This window comes from Balearica regulorum, chromosome 13, assembly GCF_011004875.1.
Source record: "Balearica regulorum gibbericeps isolate bBalReg1 chromosome 13, bBalReg1.pri, whole genome shotgun sequence".
Taxonomy (NCBI): Eukaryota; Metazoa; Chordata; class Aves; order Gruiformes; family Gruidae; genus Balearica; species Balearica regulorum.
In genome coordinates, this window is record NC_046196.1 from 6701068 (window position 1) to 6727206 (window position 26139).

At 42.8% G+C, this 26139-nt stretch overlaps 1 protein-coding gene across 2 annotated transcripts in view; it reads right to left on the minus strand.

Moving 5' to 3' along the window:
* Positions 1-8979: 8979 nt before the first annotated feature.
* The window catches only part of WWOX (WW domain containing oxidoreductase), a 526965-nt gene continuing 509805 nt past the window's right edge, over positions 8980-26139 (minus strand). The window contains exon 9 of one of the 2 annotated variants that reach the window (XM_075766035.1): positions 8980-10063. In XM_075766035.1, the coding sequence (XP_075622150.1) occupies positions 9875-10063 (189 nt within the window). In that variant the 3' untranslated portion in view covers positions 8980-9874. The remainder of the gene's footprint in view (positions 10064-26139) is intronic. The other variant, XR_012837658.1, reaches the window with a different exon arrangement.

Below are 26139 nucleotides of genomic sequence, written 5' to 3' on the forward strand. Positions count from 1 at the left end.
TTATGAGTTTGTGTGCTTGCATTCCTCGCTAGCTCTAATTGCAAGGATGTTGCTTCGTACCGCACCCGACCGGAGCCGGCTAACGGATTCTCTGCTCTGCTGCCCCATTAAATGAGGTGTTACTGTGTCTGACTCAAGCTGAAAAGGATCCCAGCCCATTTAGTAAAGAGACCGGCTAGGGCTGACCTAGCTGGGGACAGATTTCCTTCCAAATCTCAGAGAAGTCCTCCTGAATATGAGATGTTAATTGTGGCAGGAATTAAGGATTAAACAGTCATGGCTTCAGGTTACTATTGGGAACTGAAATCAGGATTACAAAGGAAACTGGGCCATGCCCTCACAATGCTATTACCCCAGTTCTCGAATCTAAAAAACCTTAGAAACTCATCCTCGGTGACCAATAAAAACTAGTCTAAATTGTGCTTATTGAGGCCTGAGGAAAAGAGTCAAAATTGTGCAGCCATAGTTTGGACACCTTTCAAAGCAGAAGATAACATCGAGGACAAGAGAGTGAAATTCGGCCCTGATTTATACCCTCTGCAGCCTTTATTAGTGCCAAAGCTCCAGAGCCGGCCGTACGTCAGGCCACAACCTCCTCTCCCGCCCGGGAGAGGCAGACCCCACGCCGGCGGCCCGGCACCCGCGCCTCGAGTCACCGCGAAGAGAGCGAACACCTCGCCAACGCCTTTCCCCTCGGGCTTTGGGGAGCCCCTGTGTACGGTCAGCCTCCAGCCCCGGTAACCGTTAACCTCGAGGGCTGTACAACCTCGTGCATCTCCTGGGGGCTGGATTCTGCTCCCGGCGGGGGGAATCCAGCTCCAGCTCCCCCATAGCACCTACCAAAGGGCTCAGCGTCAGGGCGATGCTCCCCATTCAGATTGGGGTGGGGGGGGATGCTCAGAAGGGCCGCATGTTTCTGATGCTGTGAAACCCCGTACCTGACCCCAGAATACGAAGCCATAGAGATGAATGGGAAGAAAAAGAAATTCTGCGGTTGAAATTTATGACATAGTAGCACATACTTAATAACCAATTAAAGCCAAGATTTATTGGGAGCTAAATTACATTTGTATTATAAATAGAACTAGAATATACTGTTACAGAACAAAAGCAAAACATCTTAGCATTTAATATTGTAAAAGACAAAGTAATCTAATGGACCCTAAATGTTAATGGGTGTAAAGATTTACACTTTAATTGCATTTTTAAGTCATCTTATTTTACAGTGCTCTTTTTTCTATGTACATAGAAATCAACAATGTGCTGCGACATTATACTTAGTAGTGGTAAGACTGACTTTAGGAAACCTGTTATTATAGGCAAGATCAGTTTATTACTTATAAATCCTTGCAAACATTTTAATTGAAATGAGCAGTGGACTTTCACTGACCTTGGCTGTATCTATGTGAGACCTTCATAGCAAATTAAGCCGGTGAAAAGTGTGTGTGTGGGAAGCCAAGAAGGAAGGGAGTGGTAACATGACGATTCCTATTTGTAAAGCCAACAAATAAACTATATTAGATTTGGGGATTTGCTTTATGGCAGGGAAAAAAACCCCAACAAACTAGCAAATGATGGAACATGAAATTACATCTGAATAAATTATCAAATAATAACATTGTATTTATTAAAGTATTATCAGCTATAATCCAACTTTGGGATGATATCTGAGATTGGCATTTTAGGGCCTGCTTTCATAGCCTATAGAAATGTTACAAACTTCCTAGAAACTGATTCCCTTGCTCATAAAATTTCTCTTCCAGTTTGTGTTACCGCTTCAAGATTCATAAGCTGAGTTACGGTTATGGATGAATCTAACTCATTTTACATTTGAAAAAATAAATGTGCACTAAAAGTAATTAAAGCATGTTGGTTCATGAATAATACACCATTTTACTACTATTTGCAGAGTATAATGAGACAAGCTACTAAATTGACAATGAATGCTCTATTATGTGATTGCCAACTGTTTTATAAGATATTGAACGGATTCATTTATTCTATCATCATGTGCATTATCAAGCTATTGCTTTTTAATAAATTAATTTCTCCTATGTCTCCAGAGCCTTACTTTGAAATCTGGCTGAAGGCATAAATGAAATTAATTTTGTGGTCTGAGTTTAACTACCAGCGCCGGGTGACTTTTACAAACACGGCGTCGCAGTCCCACCGCAGAAGGGGATTTCTGCCGGGTGGCCGCAGCAGCCGCGCGCTGGCCCTGGCCGAGGGGCTCCGTTGCGACGGCGAAGGACGCCTTTTAATGGCCAGCTGACAGAAACAGTCGCCCCTGCAGGACAGGGCTCTCTGACAGCTCTTGCTTATCAAGGACACGGGGTGCCAGTCATCCCCCTTCCCCTGCCCTTCACCCCCACCCACTAACAGGCGGTAAATTGACCTTTTAATTGTTCAGCAGCCTAAACCTGGTGACACCACTCACTGACTGTACAGCAGCACTTAATCCCTCGTTGGGCGATAGTGTCATTAGGAAAGTAACGTGATTGCGAGGAAAGTAACGCGATTGCAGGGAAGAAGCTCGGATCTCGGCTCCGCGCTGTGTTGGAGGAGAGGATTATCCGCGAGCCCTCGGCTGGGGCTGGAACGCCACGTAATGTCCGTACAGCCCCGATGCTGCAGAGCTATTTCGCTCGATGGTAAACAACTTCTAATTGCAGCTGCTGACAGGACTCACCGTGTTATAACTAACCTTGCTGCAATGTTATTATTTCTGAAGGGAGCCTTTCTCCATATTTTTCACAATAAGTCTGACAGGTGTCATATTAAAAACCGGGCTTAATTCTAATGCAACTATTCCCACCCGCCCTTCCCTTTTCATTTCTGTGCCTCTGTAATGCATGAATTTCTCCTGCTCATGAAGATTAAAGGAACAGCTTTGCTGGAAGGAAAATACTTCTGGTTTGTTTGTAGTCCAGGTACATTCGAGATGGTCTCAGCACCGGCTCCCTTTCTCCTCTCTTCTCCAGCCACGCTGGCTCGATGCTGAGAGGGAAAGAGAGGGAGAGAACTAAAGCCTTCCCTGGGATGAGAGGTAATTCAGGATCCATTGAAGCGAAATTTCAGGCTTCTTTTGAACTGTGACCCGCGGCCGCCGGCCGGGCGCTCCATGGGCTGCGCAGCCTGTGATGCATTGCTGACTGCTGTCCACCAGAGACCGAGCCCGGGCCAGCAGTTCACTTACAAGTTTACACTGGATTTAAGTCAAAATGCTAAAACGCTGGTGTTCAATCACTGCTAACTGTGTGCTCGGCAGACAGCTCCCAGCAGACTCCGTGCTTGTAAAATCCAATACGCCACATAAAGTCAGGGTTTATGGAGGTGCAAGGGGTTCAGAAGACATTTTTTTTTCCCCCCCTTCCCTCCTGCTTGGTTTCTTGTGAGGCTGCTTTTTAGGCACTGGGACGGCTTCAGCTGCATCCTGCACATAGACCAGGTAGCGGCAGAAGGCGCTACCCATTTCCATAACCTTTCCCTACCTCTCCTGCCCTTCCTCTCAGGCTGCCTGCAAAAGCAAAGTCCATTTTAAGGCCATTAGTTATGTGTTGATGTGATGATCAGAGCCGGGACCGGCGTGGCTCCCATGCGCTCCCTTTCTCTCTCCTCCCTTTGCAAAAAGCTTACACGTTTCGCACCCGTGAGCATCACACACGTTTCCCAAGCCTCGCTAAGAACATTACAGAGCTGCTCAAATCGCTGCTGTTCAAGGCTAATGCCAGCTCAAGGAAAAGGGTGCCTGGTTTGCCAGGAGGGATCGTGTAAATCCAGTGTACAAAGCCCCTAATTTAGACTGTGTTCGCATATCCGCGGGTGCTGTGCCAGACCTGTATAAGGTTTCCATATGAACAATGCGCACGGTGCAGACTTCATTCCCAAAGCGTTGGATAACGTTCAGTTTTTATAACAGTTCTTTTAAAGGAGTGAAGATAACCAGCCAAAATAGTCTCACCGGGCATTTGGTGATCTGTTCTGTACCCCCTTAAGGTAGATGTTTCGATGATTTTCTGGGACTCAAAAAAAAAAAATATTATTTCTTCCTCTCTCTTTTCTTTTCTTCTTTTTTTTTTTTTTTTTTTTTTTTGCATAAGCAACTGCCCAGCAAATTGATAAGAGCCCTTTTTAATTAGATAGTGAAGTTGTATGGGTAATGTTCCATATAAAAGGTCTATAAACCACAGCAGAATTAATAAAATGACTGCTTCTCATTTAATTCAGGTCCTCCAAAGGGATCCGTATGTCTTGCTTTGGTCTGTTTGTAGTACTTCTCTCCACCACCCAGCCATGAATTGATTAAAATCACATTCCTCACTTAAAACTGGAGCCCAGTTGGTAAGAGATACTGGATAGTAATTAAGGTCTGTGCACAGACACATGAACCCCCATAAAAAAAATACCAAAAGGAATCATTGTGCATCGCTTGGATTATATGCAAGCACAGCTCATGTTGACGGCTACCTCTGGATGACTCCATCAGTACACACTTTATCTCCAGCTGTCCAAGTAATTTTCCCAGGATTTCGCCCCTCTTTTTCACTCCTCTCCACACAGATGGATTAGAGCAACAAACGGTTTACATGCTGCACATCATTAGCTATCCTCCCTCGCTACCCAGCAGATAACAACTGGGCTCTATCATCAGGACATTCATAACACCTTGACACTTTTACAACTATGCTGTTCTCTGCCAGAGCAATCTTCTCTTTTAAAGCATGAAGCTAATTCACGAAACACCCGTTGGAAAGTACTCTGCAAACGCAACAGGGGTGGGGGAGAGAAGAAAAAGTACAGCCCAGAAAAGGCATCTAGTAAATAACATAGTTAGCACTGTTAAAAAAAAAAAAAAAAAATCGAGAGGAAAGCAACATGTTCTTTCTCTCCAAGATACTTCTCTATTTTCCCGTTACCTCTGTCCCACAGTGAAGGACATCAGCAAACAGCCACGCATCTGTCAGCCCTATTTCCATGCTTCCATCACCGTGTCGTCCAGGCACCTTCAGTGCCCGGCGTCAGCGCAGCTCTCTGCAGTTGCCGGCTGAAGCAGGCAGGCGGTTCGGCCGCGAGGGTCCCCGGTCGGGTGCTGTGCTCCTGGTGATGGCTTGGCTGCTTCCCCGCGGGATGGGTTTCACTGAGGGACCTCTTTGCAAAGCGACCGGTTGAAGGCTTCGGTCAGTAGTGTGTTTACCGTTGGGTGTTACCGACGGCTATTCTGGTTTTCCTAAACTGCCTGCTGTCTTGGGGCATCTTGACTCTAAAAGATTTGTTAATAAGACAATGTATTCTCTGGGTAGGCTGGGATCCTGCTTCAGAGACCGTGCACGCCTAGACACGGGCTTACATCTAGAATAAAATACAAGTCTGAATCAGCCACTGTGGATGGAAAGAAATACATTTGAGCAGAGTTTTCCATGCATCTCAGCACGTCCCCCTGCTGCCCCAGCCATACATTTTAATGTATAGTACACGCTTGTTTAAAAAAGAAATACATAAGGAGAAAGAGTAATTACCGTAGCTTAAATTCAGCCTGATAAGAAGGGCTTGCACAGTCTGAGCAGCTGTTCCACTGCCATTCAGATTATGAAAATATAATCCTAGAGAACCTTGTCAAGATAAATACAGAGCATGAAATGTATAGGCAATTTTTCCCCAGCCACATATAATGATCAATTCCAAAGCCACAAGTGATACCAAAGGACAAAATAAGATCTGTCTAGACTTTCTCACTTACAAGATATTGATCATTCCAATGGTAAACTGGTTAGTATAAGTGTGTTGGGCTTGAAAGGTCATGAGCTTAACACTTGACAAGGAGTTATTCAACCTTGATATAAGTCAAATTATTGCAGTGTTGCTGGAAAGACTTTCTCTAATAAAAATCTCTACCTGGTCTGAGAATATCTGAAATTTGTCTTCCAGATGTCAAAAGAAAAAGCGGGGAGGGGGGAGGGGGGGAAGATTAAGTCAAGACTTGGCATGGGTTTCTGCTGGTTCATCTCTATCTGGTTGTGCAAGCAGAGGTCCCAGCAGTCAGTTACTTTCTGGGCAGACCACGGACAACATCTGCTGCACGGACAGCAGCGGAAGCTGTCACTGATTGAAATGGCACCTCCGTTCCCCCAAGAGCTTCTGGAGGCTCTTCATCCCTAGCAAGGGAGTTTGCTCGCTCATCTGTGTGGACTTGACAGACCCAGGGCACTCGTACAGACAGGGGCAAAAAACCACCATTAAAATGGGAACTCTTGACTTTGGGAGGAGAGCAGGGGGGAAGGGTCAAGCAAGGCCCTTTGGCGTGTGGGTGGGAAAGGCTCTGCGGCATCACCCTCCAATGCCTCCCCTTCGGAAAGTCCTGCGGGGCTTGAGCGGTGTAACAGAGACACAGTCCTTACCCAGCCTCCTCCTTTTTTATGGGGATAACTAGCAAGTGCTTATTAGGACAATTAGGAGCTTGATGTTAGTTTGCTGGATCTTTTCCAAGAACTATAAATACCCGATCTATTTTGCTTTATTCAGTTCTTTTTGTTTTGCTGATATGATACTAGTTAAGGTTAATGGGGTTTGCTTTAATATTAGACACAGGATCACTTAACTACCTTTAATGAACACTGGAGTCGATGCATTGTGGAGTAATTCACACAGACATTGCCTCAGGTAAATCAACTGGAAAAATATAAGCCAGTCAAATAAATAAATCTGACCGGCTGTAAATGTGCCAAATTTTACACCAAAATATATTTGAAAGCCAATGACTTAGGCACATCTAGGATATTAAAATGGAGGGTTTGGAGTCTGTTTCTTTTCAATTGCTTTTCCTTTTTAATGTCCCCTGCACATCCCTCCTGTGCTGAAACCAAGCTGAGAGTGCAAGAAAAATTATTTTCACAAGTGTTTTTAATAGAACCAAGTGCTCTGCAGGTTTGTGCCATTTTTTTATTTGGAATGAAAATGATGATAATAATAAAAAAGCCTTTTTATGCTTGGCTTTCTCAACACAGGCGAGCGAGTGACAAAGAGGACAGAGAGAGGGAGAGAAAAGAAGGAGAGAAAGAAAGAGAAAAAGAGAAAGGATGCAAGAAAGAGAAAGAACAAAAGAAATAAAAAGTAAGAAAGAAAGGGAGAGAGAAAGTAATTTTTATCTCAGTTGGAGAAAACAGTGATGAAATTCTAGACAGGGTAATACGCTAGTATCAATAAATATTTATTAACCAGAAATAGGAACCAGAGAAATGTGACCAACTCAATGAAGTTAGGGGGGTAGCTTACTTCAAACTAATGCAAAACTATGCTAACATTAAAAATGCTTTTACCTCATAACACTGAAATAGTGAGCCGTGTACAGGGGAAAAACACCTCCCAGATATTCTTTGAAGGAAGGCAGGCAATCTCTTTAAGTACTGAATTCTCATAAAAGCATGCAATATTTCAGCAATAAGGAATGACAGGGTGTTCATTATCGGTTATTAATGTTTGTCTAAATGGAGCATAAGGTCCAGGCCTTCGGGGGAGTGCAGAGCTCCCAGCATTGCTTAATTACTGCCGCTTCTTAACCCAGCAATGCCAAGCTCTGCTGCAAAGCTCTGCTGTCGTAGACCGACTGTATTATTATGTGAGAGTAATTCTGTTTGGCTGTCAAAAGGCAAAATAATGCATTTGAGAAGGCTGTTGCACAGGTGACAGAAGTTAATCAGTTTTTGTCCTCAGATAAACTCCAGACAATACAAGGAATCTGACTGTAACCGTCACCTCAACTTGCAAACACTCAGACCCACACCACTACAGTTTTCAGACATTACCCTGTACCAGCATCTGGCACAGACTGCACAGAACTTCTAGGAGACAAGAAAAAACTTTTTTTTTTCTTTTTTTTCTTTTTTTTTTTTTTCCCCCCAAAAGGCTGAAAAGAGGTATTGCTCTTTCTGGAATAGCCCCTTTTATTTCTTTATTCCACCAACTGTTTCAGTGCAGGAGCAAGCTCATTAGGATGTGCTGACCTTGGGGAAGGGGCTTGCTGGAGATAGCGGAGGAAGACGCGTGGGCACGATCGCTTATTTACTGAAGGCTGTTGCTACACAGGTGGTGCAGCAGGTATAGGCAAGGCCATATATTCTTTACTGCTGCTTTAGGGAAGACTGTGGCATCCGGTAAGGAAGTGGCCAAATAGGGAGCGGCTGAGGCAGCACTTGGGCAGCAGCTTGAAGGATGCCAAGGGCTTTGGGGAAAAGTAAAAGCCCTCATTTTCTCTGCATAAAGCCAGCTCAGATAATTCAGCCTAGATCTGAGGGCAGTGGCCCCCAGGTTCTCCCTGTCCACTCAGAAGAAATTTAATTTCAGAGATAGAGACTTTACTTGCAGAGATTTCAACCCTTATGTGCACAGGAGGCTGAACACGACCTACCTAAGGAGAGCTTGCACTAAACTAGAATTAGCTGTAAACTCAAAAAAAAAAAAAAAAAAAAAAAAGTCAAACCAAATTGTAATATATGACTCTGCAATATCATAATTCCTTACATGAGTGTGGCTGGTTTTTCGATGGGAGGATGCTATGGCTACTTCTGCCAGGTGGATGCATGCCTGGGCTTTAACACCTATTCAACAGCTAATCAAATGTATCATGATTGCAGACAAGAAAAATCATGGAAGGCAGACTGTTAGCAATAAGTCATAAATAATAAGGGAGTCAAATAAGCTTCTATTAACAATGTGTCCTTCTATTTATTTGTTTATATTCTGTCTACAGAAAATGTGATGCTGGACTGGGGATGGCTTAGGACAACCTTCTGGCATGAAGACAGCTACAAAGCACAAAATACAAAAAAATGAACTCAGAAAGAAACAAGAAAAAAACAGCGTTTTCTTGGCATCAACAAGAAGCTCTTTATTTTTCCTCAAGTTTTCTTTTCTAAAAAAAAAAAAAAAAAATTGGAACTAAGACACTTGCAGAAACAAGACAAACTTTCTCTTCAGGTGACAATATTCAAGCAAGCATGTTGTTTTATTGAATTTAAAATGAAAGAAAAAAAAGAGAGATTTGGAATGGGATACAGTATCAGGAGAACTGAGAAACTGTGAACTTTCAAAGAAAAAAAACCTACTTAAAACTGTGAACTCAGAAACGGATGGAAATACCATTTAACCCCCTGATTACACCCTGTGTGTTCTTAAGGAGACAACATCATCTTTGCTAACTCGACGGTATTTAGGGAATGGTTTACAACATATCTTTTATTACAAACTTTTAAGAAAAAAAACAGAAATATTTAATTAGCTGTGACTTTACCATTTCTGTTCAGATGTCTTATTGTACCTTCTTTTTCTAGACAGCGCAGATATATTTGCAGCCAGCGGTCAAAGGCAGGAAAGATTTCTTTCCTTAATAATCTTTTTATTTGCCACACCCAATAAAATCCTTGTAGGGAAAAAGAATCAACACAACTACCATCTCCCGATCAATACCTGAAGTCTAACAGACAGTAATTATCAAAATAAAGAGGAAATCCCATATTGGGCTACGTACCTACCCATTAATCAAAACAACAGAAAATATCTGCAGCGCTGCTTTTCTAAAATAAGACAAAAGATGCCTCCTTGGGTTACACTTTGAACAGGCTATAATCAAAAGAAAGAGAACCAAGACTAACTAAGCCCCAGGAAGCCGCATTGTCCCTTTAACCCACAGTATTCCCCATTTCCCATTAGTACTTAACATTTTTCACTATGTTGTGACTGCTATTATTTCATTTAACACTGGTTAATCTGTATCTGAGGTATATGGAAACCCTCTAGATGATAAGATTGGACAGGTTCCAGCGTTGGCAGTTTTTGAGTGTGCACACACTCGGTGTGTTTTGATCCTTCCAGGAGCTCCCTGTTATTTGGACTGCCTGCCAATTCGTTCTTGGATCAGCCTCTCGCTCAGCTCCCACAGGGCTGCGGCCGTCGCTTCGCCCTGCGCCTCCTGCGACGGCAGGCAGCGGCAGCAGTTGTTGAAGTACATCCCTCCCAGGCCCTCCAGCTCCGCAGCCGTGGCGCAGTAGACAGTTGTGGCAGCTCCTTGTTGCTGGAATTAAGAAAAAAAAAAAAAAGAGAGAGAGGGAAAAAACCCTATATAAATATATAGAGATATTTTATCGTTGTAATTTTGACTGCAGTCCTTTGAAGCTGTGTGTCTTATGAAAGCACTGGTGAAAAGCATCGCAGCTGACAGGGTAACCCACCTGGCAACAAGGCTGAAACCCTGCTGAAGATGCTGCCTGCCTGCCTGCTGGCCACTTAATTACAAATCACCTTAGTGAGGATTTTTTTTTTTTTTTCTTTTCCTTTTCTCTTAGAGCAAAAGAAAAGAAAAAGGCAATCCTGAACCCCAGCCCCGGTCTCGGGTCTTTTGCCCCTTTTCAATAAAGCCTTGGATCGGTGGCAGGGAGAGTCTGGCCTGATGCAGTCTGGCTCTGCCCGGGCAGTGTTTGACACCACAAAAGTTGAGCCGGGTTTAAAAGCAGCACCCCAAAACGCCCCGGTTTCCCTTTGCAACACAGCAAACACGTACCACACGCCACGGGCACCCCCGCTTCCTCATCCTGACCAGCAATGCAGGCTGATGTATGCATCTTGTTTGTCTGGGGTTTTAAACCTCTTGTACAAAATTAACCTGGGCACTCCAATTAAGACCTATCATGTAAAGTGCAATCGGGAATGGTGCCAAACCTGCCCATATATCTTTGATCAACAGCTTCACTGTGGCAGTTGTCACCGCTGCCTTGTAAGAACGTTTATCTGCTGTAGGCAGAGAGAGGGGTTCTGATTTTGCAGAGACAAGAGTCCTTCCAGTGGGTTTTTTGTTCGGTAACAACCATTTCTCCTGTCTTATAATGCTTTAAGAAATGGAGCGGGTAGATTAGAGGTTTTTGTGGATCAGGAGGTCTTTTTCTTTTTCTTTTCCTTTCCCTTTTATTTTCCACACCAAGCGAACTTATGGTCAAACAGGAAGAATGGGTTTCTCTGAATTTCACCAACACAAACCTGGAGACCAAGGCCCGCGGGTTGGGACAAGCGCCCCTGTGATGTACCACTGGAAAGCACAGTGCCAGAATAGCTGTAAAGAGGGCAAGAAGCTAGTTTGCTGTGTAAACGATAATTACAAATAATAGGTGAGAGCGCATAGCAAGACCCAACGCTAATTTAAAACCGATGCAGTTTATCTGGCATCTTATGAGTATTTATGTACATCTTAGTCCTTTCTGTGGTAACTAATTACGAGCCAATAGGAATCAGAATAAAGAGGCTGCCAAGTATGATTGAAAAAGTAAACGAAGAGAAATTAGATGTTGCCACATTAGGATAATTTGATGGGGAACGAGAATAGGCTTCAACCTCTTGTGATTTTCCTCCAGTTTTTTCCTGGCCTTTCACTGTCACGACCAAGGAAACTCAGGGTGCTGTTGGGGGGGCAACCTGCGAGAGACCTCTACTTTGCATTCTCATCTTTCCAGGGCAGCAAGCGGTCTAAAAGCCCCAATTGTCCTTAATTGAGGTGTCTCAATTTTGTAAATACAAAGAAAGGCACATTTGTTTGGAAGACAGGCATTTTTCTCCAAAGATGGGATTAAACTGATAATGATGACTCCACAGCTTAGAAATGATCTCCCATCACAAGGTAAACCAAACCTGTCTGTATTAAGTATTTTGAAAGGCATATATTTATCAACAGACCAAAATATTTTTAAAGTTAATATGATACATAGTAATCCTCTTATTAAACCAGTATCTTTTTTTAAAAAAAAGTATCTTAAAGGCAGTAGCAGAAATGGAAGAGAGTTCTACTAAAAATAATATTAATAGTGAACAATAAAATTCCTATGCTCATTTGAAGTATCCTATAAAGCTCCACAGCACAGGTATGATCGCCGTTTTCAGCTGTTTAGAATGATTCAAAGCCCCCGAAGAGTATTATTAGTTTTTTGCAGGCAATTCAACTGGACGTTTATTAGAAAGGTAAAATTAAACTAAATTGCTCAATGCAGAGTGAGAGCCCTTAAGCTATTGCCGAAAAGCATCCGTCCAGCCAAGCTAAACTCAGGCTAACTCTAATAGAATTCAGCTAATTCATAAAATGGCAGTTTATCAGAGCAGTTTAAAATCCAAACCACACAATAATTTATCTTTTCAAATGAGGCAAATTTGATGCCTTTTAAACAAAATTCTCCTCAGGCAGAAAAACGTCCCCCAGTATAACAGCAGTGCTCTATACCTCGAACACTGACACAGCCTAGACTCCAAAAGAAGAGAATAGTTATCCCTGTGTGAGCATAGGATATTTACTTTAAGCGATAAAAGATTATGTGGCTGGAAGCCCCAAGCACTTTATCTTGTGATGTCTCCAGTGTTTCACTGAGAACTGGATGTAAGCAACGTGCCATTTGCTTTTTGGCTGTGTATATCTTTACTTCTTTCTAAACGTTTCAATCCTGTTGGCTGTTTTGGAAGAAGAAAGTTCAATGGTTCTATCATTGAAAGAAAAGTACCTTTCTTATTACTTAAGAGAAATGCAGTCATATTTATCCCTTTGTTGACAGAGGGTAAAGCTTTAGTATCTCAGAAAAATGGACAAACATGAACCCATCACGCCTAGGAGCTTCCTTCAGACGGCAAAACTACAAAACAGAAGGTACAGAAGGTAAATCCCAGATTCTCAAAGCCATCTAAGCATCTACTTTCCTTTGGTGAATGCGACCTAGTTGCATTCAGACATTTGAGGATCTGCCCAAGTGACTTGCCCAAGGACAGAGGGGAACGAGTGTCACCAAACCACAGGAATCGGATCGCGCTTTGCGATCTGTAGCCCAACCTCCGCATGTGCCATGCTGAACGGGAAGCTCCTCAAGGGACAAATTCCTCCTTTCCGTCTACAACCCACAAACCTCCGGGAAGAGCCAGAGCTGCAGATAACTGCAAAATGCGTGCGCTGCCAGCCATGCCTGGCCAGGCTGTGAAACCGCTTCGGTTTTCTCAGTAAATATTGTTTATCCCTCATGAACACAGTCTTTTGAATGACGTCTTTATATGTTGGGCCTTATGACAGTTTAATAACAAGTTTTAATTTTTTTGCTCATCAGCTTTCCTGTTCACATATCATCAGCGTACGACAGCAGAGGATGTTAGGGAATCTAATTAGTAAACAATTCCATACTGCTGATACAAGATGAAACATTCTTAAACCGATAAAAAGAGCACTTTAATCACTGTTGAATGACTTTCAATGCCAAGCGGTTTGTGCCATGTCAGAACATAATTTGAAGAAGATTAGAGTACTATATAAAAGAATTAATGTTAACAACTTCGTTAAAAAATGTCTTAAACAATAGGCTTGTCAGTTGTCGCAGACTCTCCCTGATCTATTGTGATTAACCACCCCCCCCCAACAATTTCAACTGATAAACAATGCTAAAAGCGCTGGGCAACCTAAACATTTTTTTTTCCATACGTCCGTCAGTTGTACAGGGTGCTAATCACCAGAGCTGGGGGTCAGCCTTCTTTAACCTGCAACAAAGGCAGCGGGTTGCAATGATGAATACACAGGATAAAGAATTTGTGAGAAGCCCAACTGAATCTTTAATCATGCCTCAATGCCATTTCCGATCCAGTCAAACAGTTGAAAGCTGCTAGGCAAGCACCACGCTATCAATCTTTCTAGCGTACGTAAAATTACCCGGGAATCATGTTTTGGATTAAGTTGAAGAGTGTCTTAGTAATAAGGGTTCATCATTCTCTTCTGCAAATCATTTGTCAGTTTTGTAATACAATCTTCAACTGCAGCAGGGTGGGATTTATACAGCAGTAGCTGTTTATTTATAGTTGAGGCTCAAAGATCTAAATTATCCATCCTTCCAAAATCCTTTGTTGAGACGAAAATACTAAGTAGCTACAAGTTCATAGGCATTTATTTCATAACTGCTAGCTGTCAATTTGTACCTGATGGCACTGAATACAAATTAATATTGAATATCTTAACAGTAAAAAAGAAAAGGGATTCTTGATATACAGTATACGGTAAAACCTTCATTAATATATGCAATGCATCCGTTAGTATTCTAAGATACCATTTATGTTCCCGATAAGAAAACATATTACGCAGTTAATGTTTAGGTTTTGGATTTGTCTACTTTCAAATGCATGTTTATTTTCTAAAATTAGATTCCTGTTCTGAAGCAGGTTTGCATATAAATAATAGAAACAATGCCATAACTTATCTGTATACTTATCAACTACAAATGAATTAGATCCACCCTGAACTCTGTTAAGGGCACACAGACAGCATGAAACATTGCCTGCTAGTGAGATGGGATCAGCTTCTTTGAAAAGGGGGGTTTATTTTCTTATGAAAAATTAAGGATAAAGGCCAGTTATCTTGGTAGCCTGAGGTTAAGTTTAGCACGGTGCATTTTAAAAGATGGCCAGTGGACAGAGGTGAATTCAAAATGACACGAGAGGCGAGTATTTGTGACAAAGCCCAGATTCAAAGCAAGCAGTTCAAGTGAAATAAAAAGGTAAGTGCTTCCTTAAAACTCTTCAGGCTTTTCCTGTTATTCACCTCAGGACTATCAGACGAAGCCAACACATCCCTAACACAGAAATATCAGGTCCACACAACAGCACTGTGAACACACCGTTTATAGTGGAATAACTCATTATGCAGCGGCGCGAAGATGAGGGAGTATGGACATATTCCAGATCATGAAACCGGGGGGTCTCCCTTACCTTCTTTGTGCCTCTGTAAAGCACCCCGAAGAGTTCAAATCCGTCCTGCTAGCGAGGGAAAAACTCTCCACCAGCTAGCTTCAGCAATGCTCGTTTCCTGACTTGGTACAGAATCTCCTTGGAGTAACAAACACAATGATATAGAGCCTATTTCCACAATGATCAGTTCCAAATTGCCCAAACCAAACCCTAAACGTACAGCTGCAATTTTATATTCCCCAAGCCCCATCTGCACCTGGTGTAAATCAGCCCGGGTTTGTTGCCTTCTCTGAGGCACCACCGATTTGCAGGCGCCGAGGACCTGCTCCGTTGCTTGTTGCAAGCCTGGCATTGATACTCGGGGCTGCAGGGACACGCTGCCCGGGCACGCACCCATCCAGCCGGCCGAGCTGGGACCAGGCTGCCCGCCCGCAGCGTGCTGAGGAGCTGCTGCTCCAGATTGCGGCTCAGCAGCCGAGCTTTGGCTTACCTCCTGGGAGAAAACTGCCCTCAGAATGCATTGGTTTCCTTCTGGGACTGCTAGCAAACCCCAGCTGGGATTTTCATGCGGAGTTTTCTCAAAATATACCTATTTCTTTCTCTGTAATGTTAAAATGCTTCAACAGATAACTTGAATTGGTATTTTTTTCCCATCAAGCCCAAGTCTTTACCAACTACGTGGAATGCGATGACCTCTTCTGAAAAACAGTAGCAAGTCTAAAATCCTCACGTCCTCAGTCAGCCTTCAGGATTTCCCAGTATCTGAAGTGCTTTTAGGAGCAGTCTTAAGAGCTGCTCGGTGGTATCAGCCACGGCTGAGGCCAGTCGTAGCCGAGGGACCTTCTTCTCAATGTCAGGCATTATTTTGCTCCGTTTCCTACCAGGGTAACTCAGAGCTGTGAGGGATAGGCGCTTTTCCTACAACGCAGTGAACAAGTTTTAGTCTCGCATGTGAGCTGACAGGAGAAGTGTTCGGTTCCTGCTGCAGTCCTCTTAGAGCAATCCCAGATGCACAGTTATCTTATGAGTAACACTCAGAATATGTATGTATTAGTCTCCTGTAAGAAAACAGGATTCCCTGATTGCTTTTTCAGCAAGGAAATACAAAATTGAGACCTGCCTTTGCTAGTTTGGGTGAGTATGATAAACTGAAATCATATCTGCAGCAAAAAAAAAATAAAACCGGGGAGCTGCCAAATACGATCTATAAAACAAATCGGGCTCAGTTGACTTCAGGTCCCATCTCCACCCAAGTGCCAGCAGGAAAATGTGACCTGAACTGACTCTGTAATTACAGTCTTTTCAAAGGTCTTACCGAACCACATCTAAACCAGAGATTCTCAACCACCTCCCCTTCCCCCATCACCACATTTAAACCAGCAAAGCATCTCTTAGAAGATAATACAACGGATAAACCCAAATCTGTAGGGTCTGCTTTTTTTCCTCTGATGTATTCCTTTTTCAATTAATTCCCAACGACAAAGACTCAAAACTCCATCAGCTTCTCTACTTGCAAAGCATAGTTGGTTTCAAGCTGTAACTTTGCTTAGCGTCATTAAGACCTTTACGCATTTACAGTATTCTTTACATACATTATGGAAGATAAGTGTGCTATGTTCTTTGAGCAAGGAAACTGCAGTAGTCACGAAAGAGGATTTGTTTTCAGCTGCTGAGGCATTAAGACCTAGTGATTATTTCAACTATTCAGTATATGCAGCTATATTTAACTTACATTCTAGGTTTTAAGTTTGCAAAAGAAAATGTGTCCATTGTAATAAATGTATTTTGATAATGTGCCATGTTGTTTGTCTTATGCAACACCCATATGTTCTCAATTACAGCAACGATAATGCTTGAAAACTTCCAACCTCCAACATCCAGTGTCAAACAGATTGTCTGCAATCATTCCACAGGGAAAAAAAAATACAATACAGGACGTCAAGTCAGGAGAACTGGGTTGATTTTCTCTTTTTGACTTTTACTTCCCAAGTGAACTTGGACAAGGCACTTCAACTCCATGTACCTCACTTTTCCCATCTGTAAAATGGGGAGAGTACTATTATTTACCGACCTCGCAGGGGTGCTGTGAGGACTAGTTCAGAATTATAGAGTGCTTTCACACTTACTGTTGAACGGCATTGTGTAAGTATAAAGAGTTACGTTATAAACCATTGTTAAAATGCTTAGATGTAGAACAAGGCTGGCAAAACAGCTGACAAAAATGTAATTACTTTTAAAAATCATGGATATTTTTCTCTATTGTATAAACTTAATTCTTTAATGTGTGAAGCTGCCTGCTACACTGAACCCTATTCCAGTCTCTTCCCTCTCTCACCCATGCCCTGTTTCTTTTTGCCCAGCTCACAGAGAACTTGGTAACACTCTTTATCAGCCAAAACACCACTGGGTTTTTCAAAAATGGATACTTTAGAGGGAACCAGCCCCTGAAAGGCTGACCCATGGGTTCATCTCTCCTACCCTTTGCATATGCAAGAAAGAGCCATCACGGCATACCAGGGGTGGGCTTCAGCTGCCTAACGTGGGTCTTACAACATCTGAGCCGCCTTAGGATATCCCCCATTCTCTACAGCTGTCCTCCAGAAGGACACATATTTCCCATGGGTCTGGTATTGTATTTGCCAGCCCCTCACAGATATCTCAGATAAACTGTACCATGTTTAAGACAGCACCAGACCCCTGTGTTTGGGCAGCCCCATTGCTCTTACGGCAGCACCTGGAAGGGAGCTGGTTCCCACGGGCAGCACCGTATTCCTTCCTTTTCCCAGTATCTCATTAAAGTCCACAGTCAGGTTCTGAAAATTGTTTCAAGCCTGACACAGAGAGCCATCTTAAGCTTCAAAAACTGTAATGAAACATACGGCTGTACCTTGCTCAACCAGCATTTCCACGGCAGGAGCAGCAGCACGCCCCGCAGGCTGCTCACCCCAGCCTTTTTACCCACATCACATTGCCACGCAGATCACTGCCGCATTTTCTTCTCCTGCCCGCTGAACTCCCATTCACACCTGATTTACACTTTTAAGACATCATTGCTTCACTGAAGTGGCAGTTTTGAACACTGCATGCAAATTGGTACGATCCAGCACTGCTTCTCTTGTCTTCTTGTAGGCTAATATGGAGCAGTGGCGCGATACTGCTCGCTCCTGCTCATTTCTGAATTTGGGAAAATTCCCTGAGGAAAATTTTAGCTCTTCGCTTCAGAGTGTAAAGTGGTAAGGGTGCAATCAGGTTGACCGTGTTAAGTTGCTGTCCATTGCTTGCCCCCTGCCCTGTGTGCCAACACTGGCCAGTGGGGTGAGAAGCAGCGAGCGAGTCCTTGGACATCACAGCAGCGCTATCGGGAGCTGATCATACCTGAAAACCTCTGTCCCTCGCTTTCTGAGATTTTACAATGTGCGTTTATATGAACATAAGTCCTATCACAACTTCTGGGTCACTGTCAAAAATGGAAATCCTACGGAGGATATTGGAAATCCTCCTGAAACGCATATCCTGCCTGCTGAGGGCGGATTCTTCCAGGCAACGGTAATTTGAAGAGTTGGACAAACAGGTTGTTGGCAATAAACATATCCTGCCAAAAAGACAGATTAGATATGCTGCTGCAACTAAATCATCAGAATAGGGCTGGCTGCTGTTTGGGCATACGGAGATGAGAATTCGTTGAAATCACTTCTGTTATTAACTTATGCTGACTTGAAATGTTTTATGGTTTTGCTGTACCTAACTTCAATTATATATATACTTTATATAAATGTATGTACACATACAGTTCTGTATATGCTGTATATATTTATATAGCTTTTTAATACTATTACTAGTCAAAATTTAGACTTTTTCATATGCAGTATTGCAAAGAATGTCATCACAATACTGACATTTGGCTTCCTCCTTCATTGCACAGATAATTTTTTAGACTGACTTTCATTTTAGATACGAGTGGAAAAAAAAACCCCCACACCACACAATGCTTGTTAAGCAAGTGACCTTTTGGGACAAATATTTAACAAGCTGTTTGTTCAGGTTTTAAAGATAAAGAGTGTTTTTTCATCTGTTGATACACACACATATATGCACAGACACACACGCAGACACACACATTTCAGTGATACAATGCATTGAAAAACCACAGGGTGTTATGATGGGGACATATCATGGTAAGAAATTAACTACTGTCTTCCAGAAACTAATTAAGGGAATGTATTTTGCAATAATACAGATCTAGCAAACAGGCCTCTAAAGTCTAGGCTTAGAGCTGTAAGCCAGGCACTCCTGTATTATGTATGTGTGATTTTCATAGATAGCCTGCTGTAAAGTGTGCCCTGTTAGTGCATCTTTCAGGCTCAAAGACACTGGCCTTGTTAATATTTCATTTAGTACATACTGTAGAGTCTCATTTATATTACTTCTATAATTAATGGTGATAGCTTAGGCACTGCCTTTACAAGGAGAGATCCCTGTATGTTGGTCGATGGATAATGAGAAACAATAGATATTTCATTCACCAGCAGCTTGTTGCTAGTTAGTAGGAAATTATCGTGTGTACTGTTGCTTTAATTGCCAGGGTAAATAATGCTGCCGCTGTGTTAGTGAACATTTTAAAGCACTTGATGCAAATAGACTAGAAACAAAACACAAAAAAAAAAAATTACCTTTATTATGCTATATCTTAGCATAGGGAGTTAAAAAGGTATGTCTTAAAACATTTGCGTTCTATCATGCAAATATATCTTAATATGCATGTGCTGACTATTCAACTACTGTATTTTAGGAAATACAATTATGCTGCCTTTCTCTTCTCCTATGTAGACTGTAAATAACTGTAGATCTTTCTCTTGTTTTCCTATGTAAATATATGTAAATACTAACAAGCTATGCATGCTGATATTCTAGGCAATTTCAGGTACTTTTATAATCTGAAGGCATGTACTTGAACTGGTTTGTTAAAAAAAAAAATCAACTCTCTCAAATCCTTTAAAGCTCATTAGAAATTAAAGATTTCTTACTAGACTGGTTCCTTCAATCTCAGTTGCTTTTTTTGTTTATTTTTTCCCCTGCTTTGTCAACGTGCTCTCCCAAGACCCACCACCAAGGATGCATACTCCAACGCTGTTTTCTCCAAAGCGCGTAGTCCCATCTCAGGATGCGATTCACTCCCCGACCGAGGACGTGCACCATTTAGATTCAACACCATCCCCGTTCGTAAACCTCAATAGAGACTCAGAGAGGGGGAAGTCTATCCCCTTTGCTCTGACCTCTCCTGCTGTTCAGTGATGTTTTCTACTTCATTTTCTCAGCCCACAATCCATCGAGTAAGGATCTAATACCGCTCGTGCCAGGACTGGGTTTGAGGGCAGATGCCGTCGCAGCCAAGAGCAGTCCTCACGCCTTTGGCCATGTCTTTGCTCGCTGGCTGTGCTGCAGTCCGGCTGATCACTCAGACATGCTCCTCTGTTCAAACATACTCTTTATGTTTCTCTTCTAGCATGCTTATGACTTTGACAGACTGTGAAAATAATTTGATAAATAGCTTGATAAATTTCCCCATCTCTTCAGTGCTGTAACACTGTTTGTGGGAGCCTTTCAATTGAAGAAGTGTGAACAAAAATGAAATTACCTAGGCTTATAAATCAAGTCACCTCCTGCATACAAATTTGGAGGCAAGGTTTCAATTTAGCTCTCCTCTTCCTTCTTTTTTGTTCTTGTAATAAATGAAATTTCCTGTGAGGAAAATGGTAAGAAGAAAAAAGAGATGCATTTATCCCCCAATATGGTGTAAGGGGGGGGGGGGGGGGGAAACCCCTCTGCATTATCTATGGAAACGAAATGCAATGACAACTTTTTAATCGAAAGAAAACAGCTTTCACGTCTGAAGATGCCTTTTTCAGAATAGATGTATAAGAATAAACACATTAATTGACAGGATCTTCGTGACTTTTTAAGTTTCTCGAACTTAGCTCGGTGTCTGGGGAAGATCTCTTGCCAGTCCTTGAAGACTCTTTTAAGATGAATGTTTAAAAAGCTGAGCTGACATGGGCATTATGTTCAAGTGCAAGCTGTACTATTCTTTAATAGAGGGCGTAGAAATGGTTCATAGGATGATTATCTTTCTACAGACAAAACCCATTACCTTCACACTAGGAGGGAAAAGCTAGTTTTTAACTTATATAAACCAGAATCAATTATCAATATCTTTGCATGGTTTCCCAGCTCTGCTGGAGATCAGTTGCAGAGCTAAACTCACAGAGCCATTTGGCAAAAGGGGTCTTTCCTGTGCTGGGCTTCTTGTTACACCTTTCATCGAATAAAATCACATGCGCAGCAGCAAAAATAAGTAGCAACGATTTGTATGCAGGGCTACCACCCTGACTGTCACAAGAGGAGACAGGAATCCCATTTGCAGACTGATCGCCTGGCTACTGTTACTTTAGACTTCTTCCCAGTAAAAAGTGAACAAGTGAATAAAAAGCAGTCATCGATGCAAAGTCAAACGCAGTGGCAAACAGCAGTACAGGTCAGAGCATCCACACAGCCTGTTGTCTTTGGTGTGGAACAAAAGCAGTCCTTCAGCAACCTGCGCCATATAATCCTCACGATCCAGCCTCTGAATAATCCTTTTGTTGGCTTTACCAGTGGCTTTTCACAGATGCTTATGTTTCCAGTAGAGAAAAGGAAAGCTGGCAGGTTAGTGGTGGCTTTTCATGGTGAAAAAAATCCACACATGCCCATCGCTTCTTAAACGACTACAAATAAAAGTCTTATGTCTTTCAGTAGGCATAAGTCTAACCTACTCCAACTCTGTGTACCCCAGCAGAGAGATCAATAAGTGCATTAGCCATCCTTACAAAACTGTGTCACCAGCGACTTTCCTAGCACATGCAAACTCAGATGCACACATAGGTGCAGTACATGTGCAATGCATGTGAAACAAAATAACTCTAGAAGTTGTTAATGGTGTTTGGGAAGGAAATGTTCATTATTAGACTCTTATCTGTTTATCCCATTCATGAGATCTGCTTCTACAAAGTGCATAATGATAAACGGCACATTTGCAAATTATCTTCTGAGCGCTGATGAGAAATCAGCAACCTGCGAGTTACCGTGACTTTGAATGAGTACACTCCACTGCAAGTCTTGTTTGCCGAGGTGCCTGCCAAATGAGTGCATTAGTATATTAGGAATCTAATAAATTGACTAACAAGCATTTGATGAAAAATAGCTGCACCATCCGTTACAGTTATCATCACAGCCAACAAGGCTACTGGGGTTGGGACTTTGAAGGCACCAGCTGCTGATTAAAGAGATGTGGCCGCACCGTGCCACGCTCTCAGGGACACCTCCCTGCTAACCACGCATTGTAACAAACCCCCAGCAAGACGCAGGACCTCCTTTTTTTAAGCTTCCCTCTGCTTCTTCATGACACTTATGAGTATTTAAACCATTGCAGCCTTACTCAGTCTTGTCTTCTCCCTTTCCACTGCAGAAAGCAGGAGGCTGGGATGGTGGAGAAAACTCTTCTGACAATCCAGCACTGAATGAGTTTCTCCGCCTGGGAAGGAGCTGGAGGAGACACTTTCTGTTATACAGCTCAGCACCGTACAAACATCTGAGACTGCTTTCACATTCACGATCTGTAAACTTTAAGCTTGTTAATTATGATCACAAACATGAGGCTAAAGGACCGAGAAAGCTTTGGCTATATTCACATTCACCAGATAGGCACTGTGTTATTTAATGTCATGCAATCAAACTGGTTTCAGGAGTGGCTCAGAGTCCTACTTCTAACTCAGGGTGCTAATGGAAAAATGAAAAGTCAGGAAATAAATCTTCATGCAGCACTTCACCTGTGGCGTTCACTGCTTTGCTGGATATTTAAGAAGCCCGCTTCCTTTTATGAGAAAAACCAAGAGTCCCCCTCGTGCAAACGTCCTCCCTGCCTGGAAGGCACAAGCCACCCGACACATTCAAACCCACGGGACCTGCAAACCCAAAGCAAGGCAATTAAAAGCTGAGGGTTAACTGTGTCCAGAGCCCCGTGGGAAGGTTTGGCCGCTCTCCCCGCACAGCCCACCCGATGCACTGTGGGTGCTCGCCACTCCTCCCGCCCGCGCCGGGGAGAGGACGGCACATGGCAGATCGCAGCTATGCTCTGTCCTGGCAAAGCCTGTGTGAGTAAACTATGTCTTTTCAGGCTAATTAATTCTAGTAAGAGCAATATACCCTTACATTCAAGTTTCAGAAATCTTCTGCGTCCCGCTTAATTTGTTTAAAGTAGAGAGGAACCCAATTCATTATAAATGCCCATTTATCATCTGCCAACAAATCACAGCGAACACTTTAAAACTACGCACGCATAAGAAAAGCTCCTTCTGTACCTTCCCAAATTGCATTTCTGCTTTTACCTGAGACATTTGCAAGATCCCCCAACTCTGTCAACAGTCGCTTTCCAGTTTTGTTTAGCTTATCATCAACAGACTCTGCTTTTGTGAGCGGACAAGTCATTTGAGTGTGCGCCACAGTTATAATGGCCTGACTGACAGCTCAGCCAGATAAACACGAGAGAATAACAGACGTAGGAACAATCTGGGTATTCATTTTGTCCGTTCAACCGGGTTGAAAGGATTTGCCAGCCAAGGGCACAACACTTCAGGCTAATTTGCTCAGCCAAAGCACTGCCAGAGTGTAAGGCTGCAAGCAGATGACTGATGTTGGGGAGACCGGCATCCCCTGATGAGGTACTTACTATTCACCTCTGCCTCACGGGAAATGAAAGCACTACTTATTCAAAGCATCCATTTGAAAGAGGAAAACATATAGAAATGAACTTTGTTACAAAACTTGAACCCTTCTCACTGCTTCCCCGCTTCTGCATTAATTCCAGCTTGTTCTCATCCACGTCGTCCTGCACACTGCAGCATTTCTCTTTCTCCCTACATGTTTACTCCTCCTCTCCTTCTCACATACTTTCCTTTGCCTTGTCCCCTGCTTTGCAGTTTTGATCCTGTATCGGACACCGGGTACCTTTTCTTTGCTGTTCATCTTCCATTTTAATGCTATACCCACTCAGCTTTGCAAACCTCAGAGGCCAAACTCCATTTTCACAGTGCCTGGCATAGAAGCGGGTGCCCAGGATATCCCGGCTGCGTCTCACACACTCAACGCGCTCTGCAATCTTTTGGCCAATATTAGCCAAAGATATTAGCCCCATAGTCTGATGGGACCCACTTGCTAGGAACGTGCCGCATCAGTCACCAGACCGTTACGGAGCCAAGCAAGGCAGGAGCAGTGAACTGACGATGCCGTCCTTGTTCATGTCTCTTGCATGGTTTAAGCATCCCGTGCTTCGAGTGACAGAGCCACGAGTCCACCTGCTAATCACGTAAAAATAAATGATGGGTAGAACAGCAAGCTTGTACTAAGAAAAGGCAAACACCGCTCTGACATATTCCCTCAAGCAAGCAAACAAAATAATAACAGTTTACAGCAGAGGTTGGCAAGTTTGCTCCCATTAATTAAGTTCCATTTTCCAGCATGTTGAGTTTTAAGTCATTTTCTCTGGGATTGATTTCAACAACTCTTTTCTCCCACCGAAAAGCAAACGCCAAAACCTGCTCTTGGTGACAGCAGCATGACTTCTGGCTTCAGCAAACTGTGGAGCCGAGGCAGGAGGTGTAGCGGTGCCGTGGCAAACCCCTGGGCGTTTCAGGAGCATCCCAGAGGAGCACCCACAGCCTGACGCGGCGGGCTGGGAACAACGGCCCTGGCAGAGGTGACGCACTAAGAGCCTCAGACACATCACGGGAGGAATGTAAAGTGCACCTGACATTTCTTTTGATCTACTCCTAAGAAGCATTAAAAGGCACATTAATGTGCTGCTTTAGTGTGTGTTCAATGCGATAGCTGGAGACATAACTGAGCCTTTCACAAAAGTCTAATTGGGAGAAGAATAAACTTATTGTTTCCTCCTCTGGACATGCACCCTCGAACATAGACAGAGTTGACATTTGCATGAAGTATGTTGCTGCTTTGCATTTTAAATCCAGGCATGCTAAATGTAGGCTGGATGATCACTTTGACTGTTATTAGGAAATCAGTACATGTCCAACAGTAATTCTACAGGTGTAGTAAGTGATACTGCCTGGCAGCACGTTATCTTTCTCTAATGCTACCCAACACTGAAATTCAAATATACAAGTGTGTATGTGTATATTTCCATACATATATATATATATAAATTGCTCACTTAAAATATCAAGTGAACACTAATAAAGTAGCTGAGCATACAGCTCCTCCAGCTGCCTTTCATGCAATTGTTTCGTAGTGCTCACGGAGATCCTCACACACGTCATACTCACACTTAGTAACAGAGTTTTGTGCATTGAACTAATGATACTTCTTGACCTCAGCAGACTACGAACACCTTTGCATCTCTGTGCTTTCAGTTGCCATGTCAAATCTCCTTTGCTCTTTTAAGACAACCACACAATGAACAAACTGCAAGAACAAACCAAATAACAAAGAAAAAAGGGCTGTAAAAAGAGAACATTCCTACTCAGGTTAATCAATAGCAGAATAAAGGGAGCAAAGAAAGTCAGGTGTAAGTTCCATAGTAGAGGTAAGGTGAGGAAGGACATTATTCAGGCATCCTAAATTTTGCTGAAGACTACTTATTCCTTGCTCCTATTTCTATCGGCTTAGGTGTATGTTTACACATCTGGCCAGACTTGTATTCAGCTGAACTCTGCTTTCTTCTCTGTGCAATGCTCTTTCTTACATCTGTTATGCTGATAATTTATGTGTCCCTGATTAGCTCTATGCGACACCCTCAATGCTTTATCTCTGAAGGATTAGAGGCTTTCTGCTGCCTTCATTTATCTGCAGCACCTCTTTCCAGCCTCAGCTAGGCTCCTTGGATACAGTTCTCTGCTGCAGTACTAATGATGCCCATACTCTTATACTACGATATGCACCTCTTAAACTCTTTTGGCAGAAGACAGTTTTAATCTGTGAGAACCATTAGCTTTCTTTTCTTGAAGCTCTCGCTTGATCTAGTCACAAAAATTGTAATGCAAGGGAAGAGGAGGCTGAGAAATGGGAGCCCAGAAAGCCCTGCTTGGTGTCCTGGCGCTCACCAAAAAGCATGAACCTGCACTGCCAACGCACCGCAAGTCTGCTGCAAGAAGACAACGTGTCCCGATCAAGTTAGGTGTAGATTAAAAAAAAAAAAAGCTTAGGCAAGGCAACTGCTCTGGGTACATAATAGATGAATGCAGAGGCCTTCTGGATCATGTAGGTGGAAACCCATGCAATTCTTTTCTTTTTGTAGGATATTTATAAAACACTGTCAATTCTAGCTGGTACCAACTCAGGATTAAAGAAACTCCC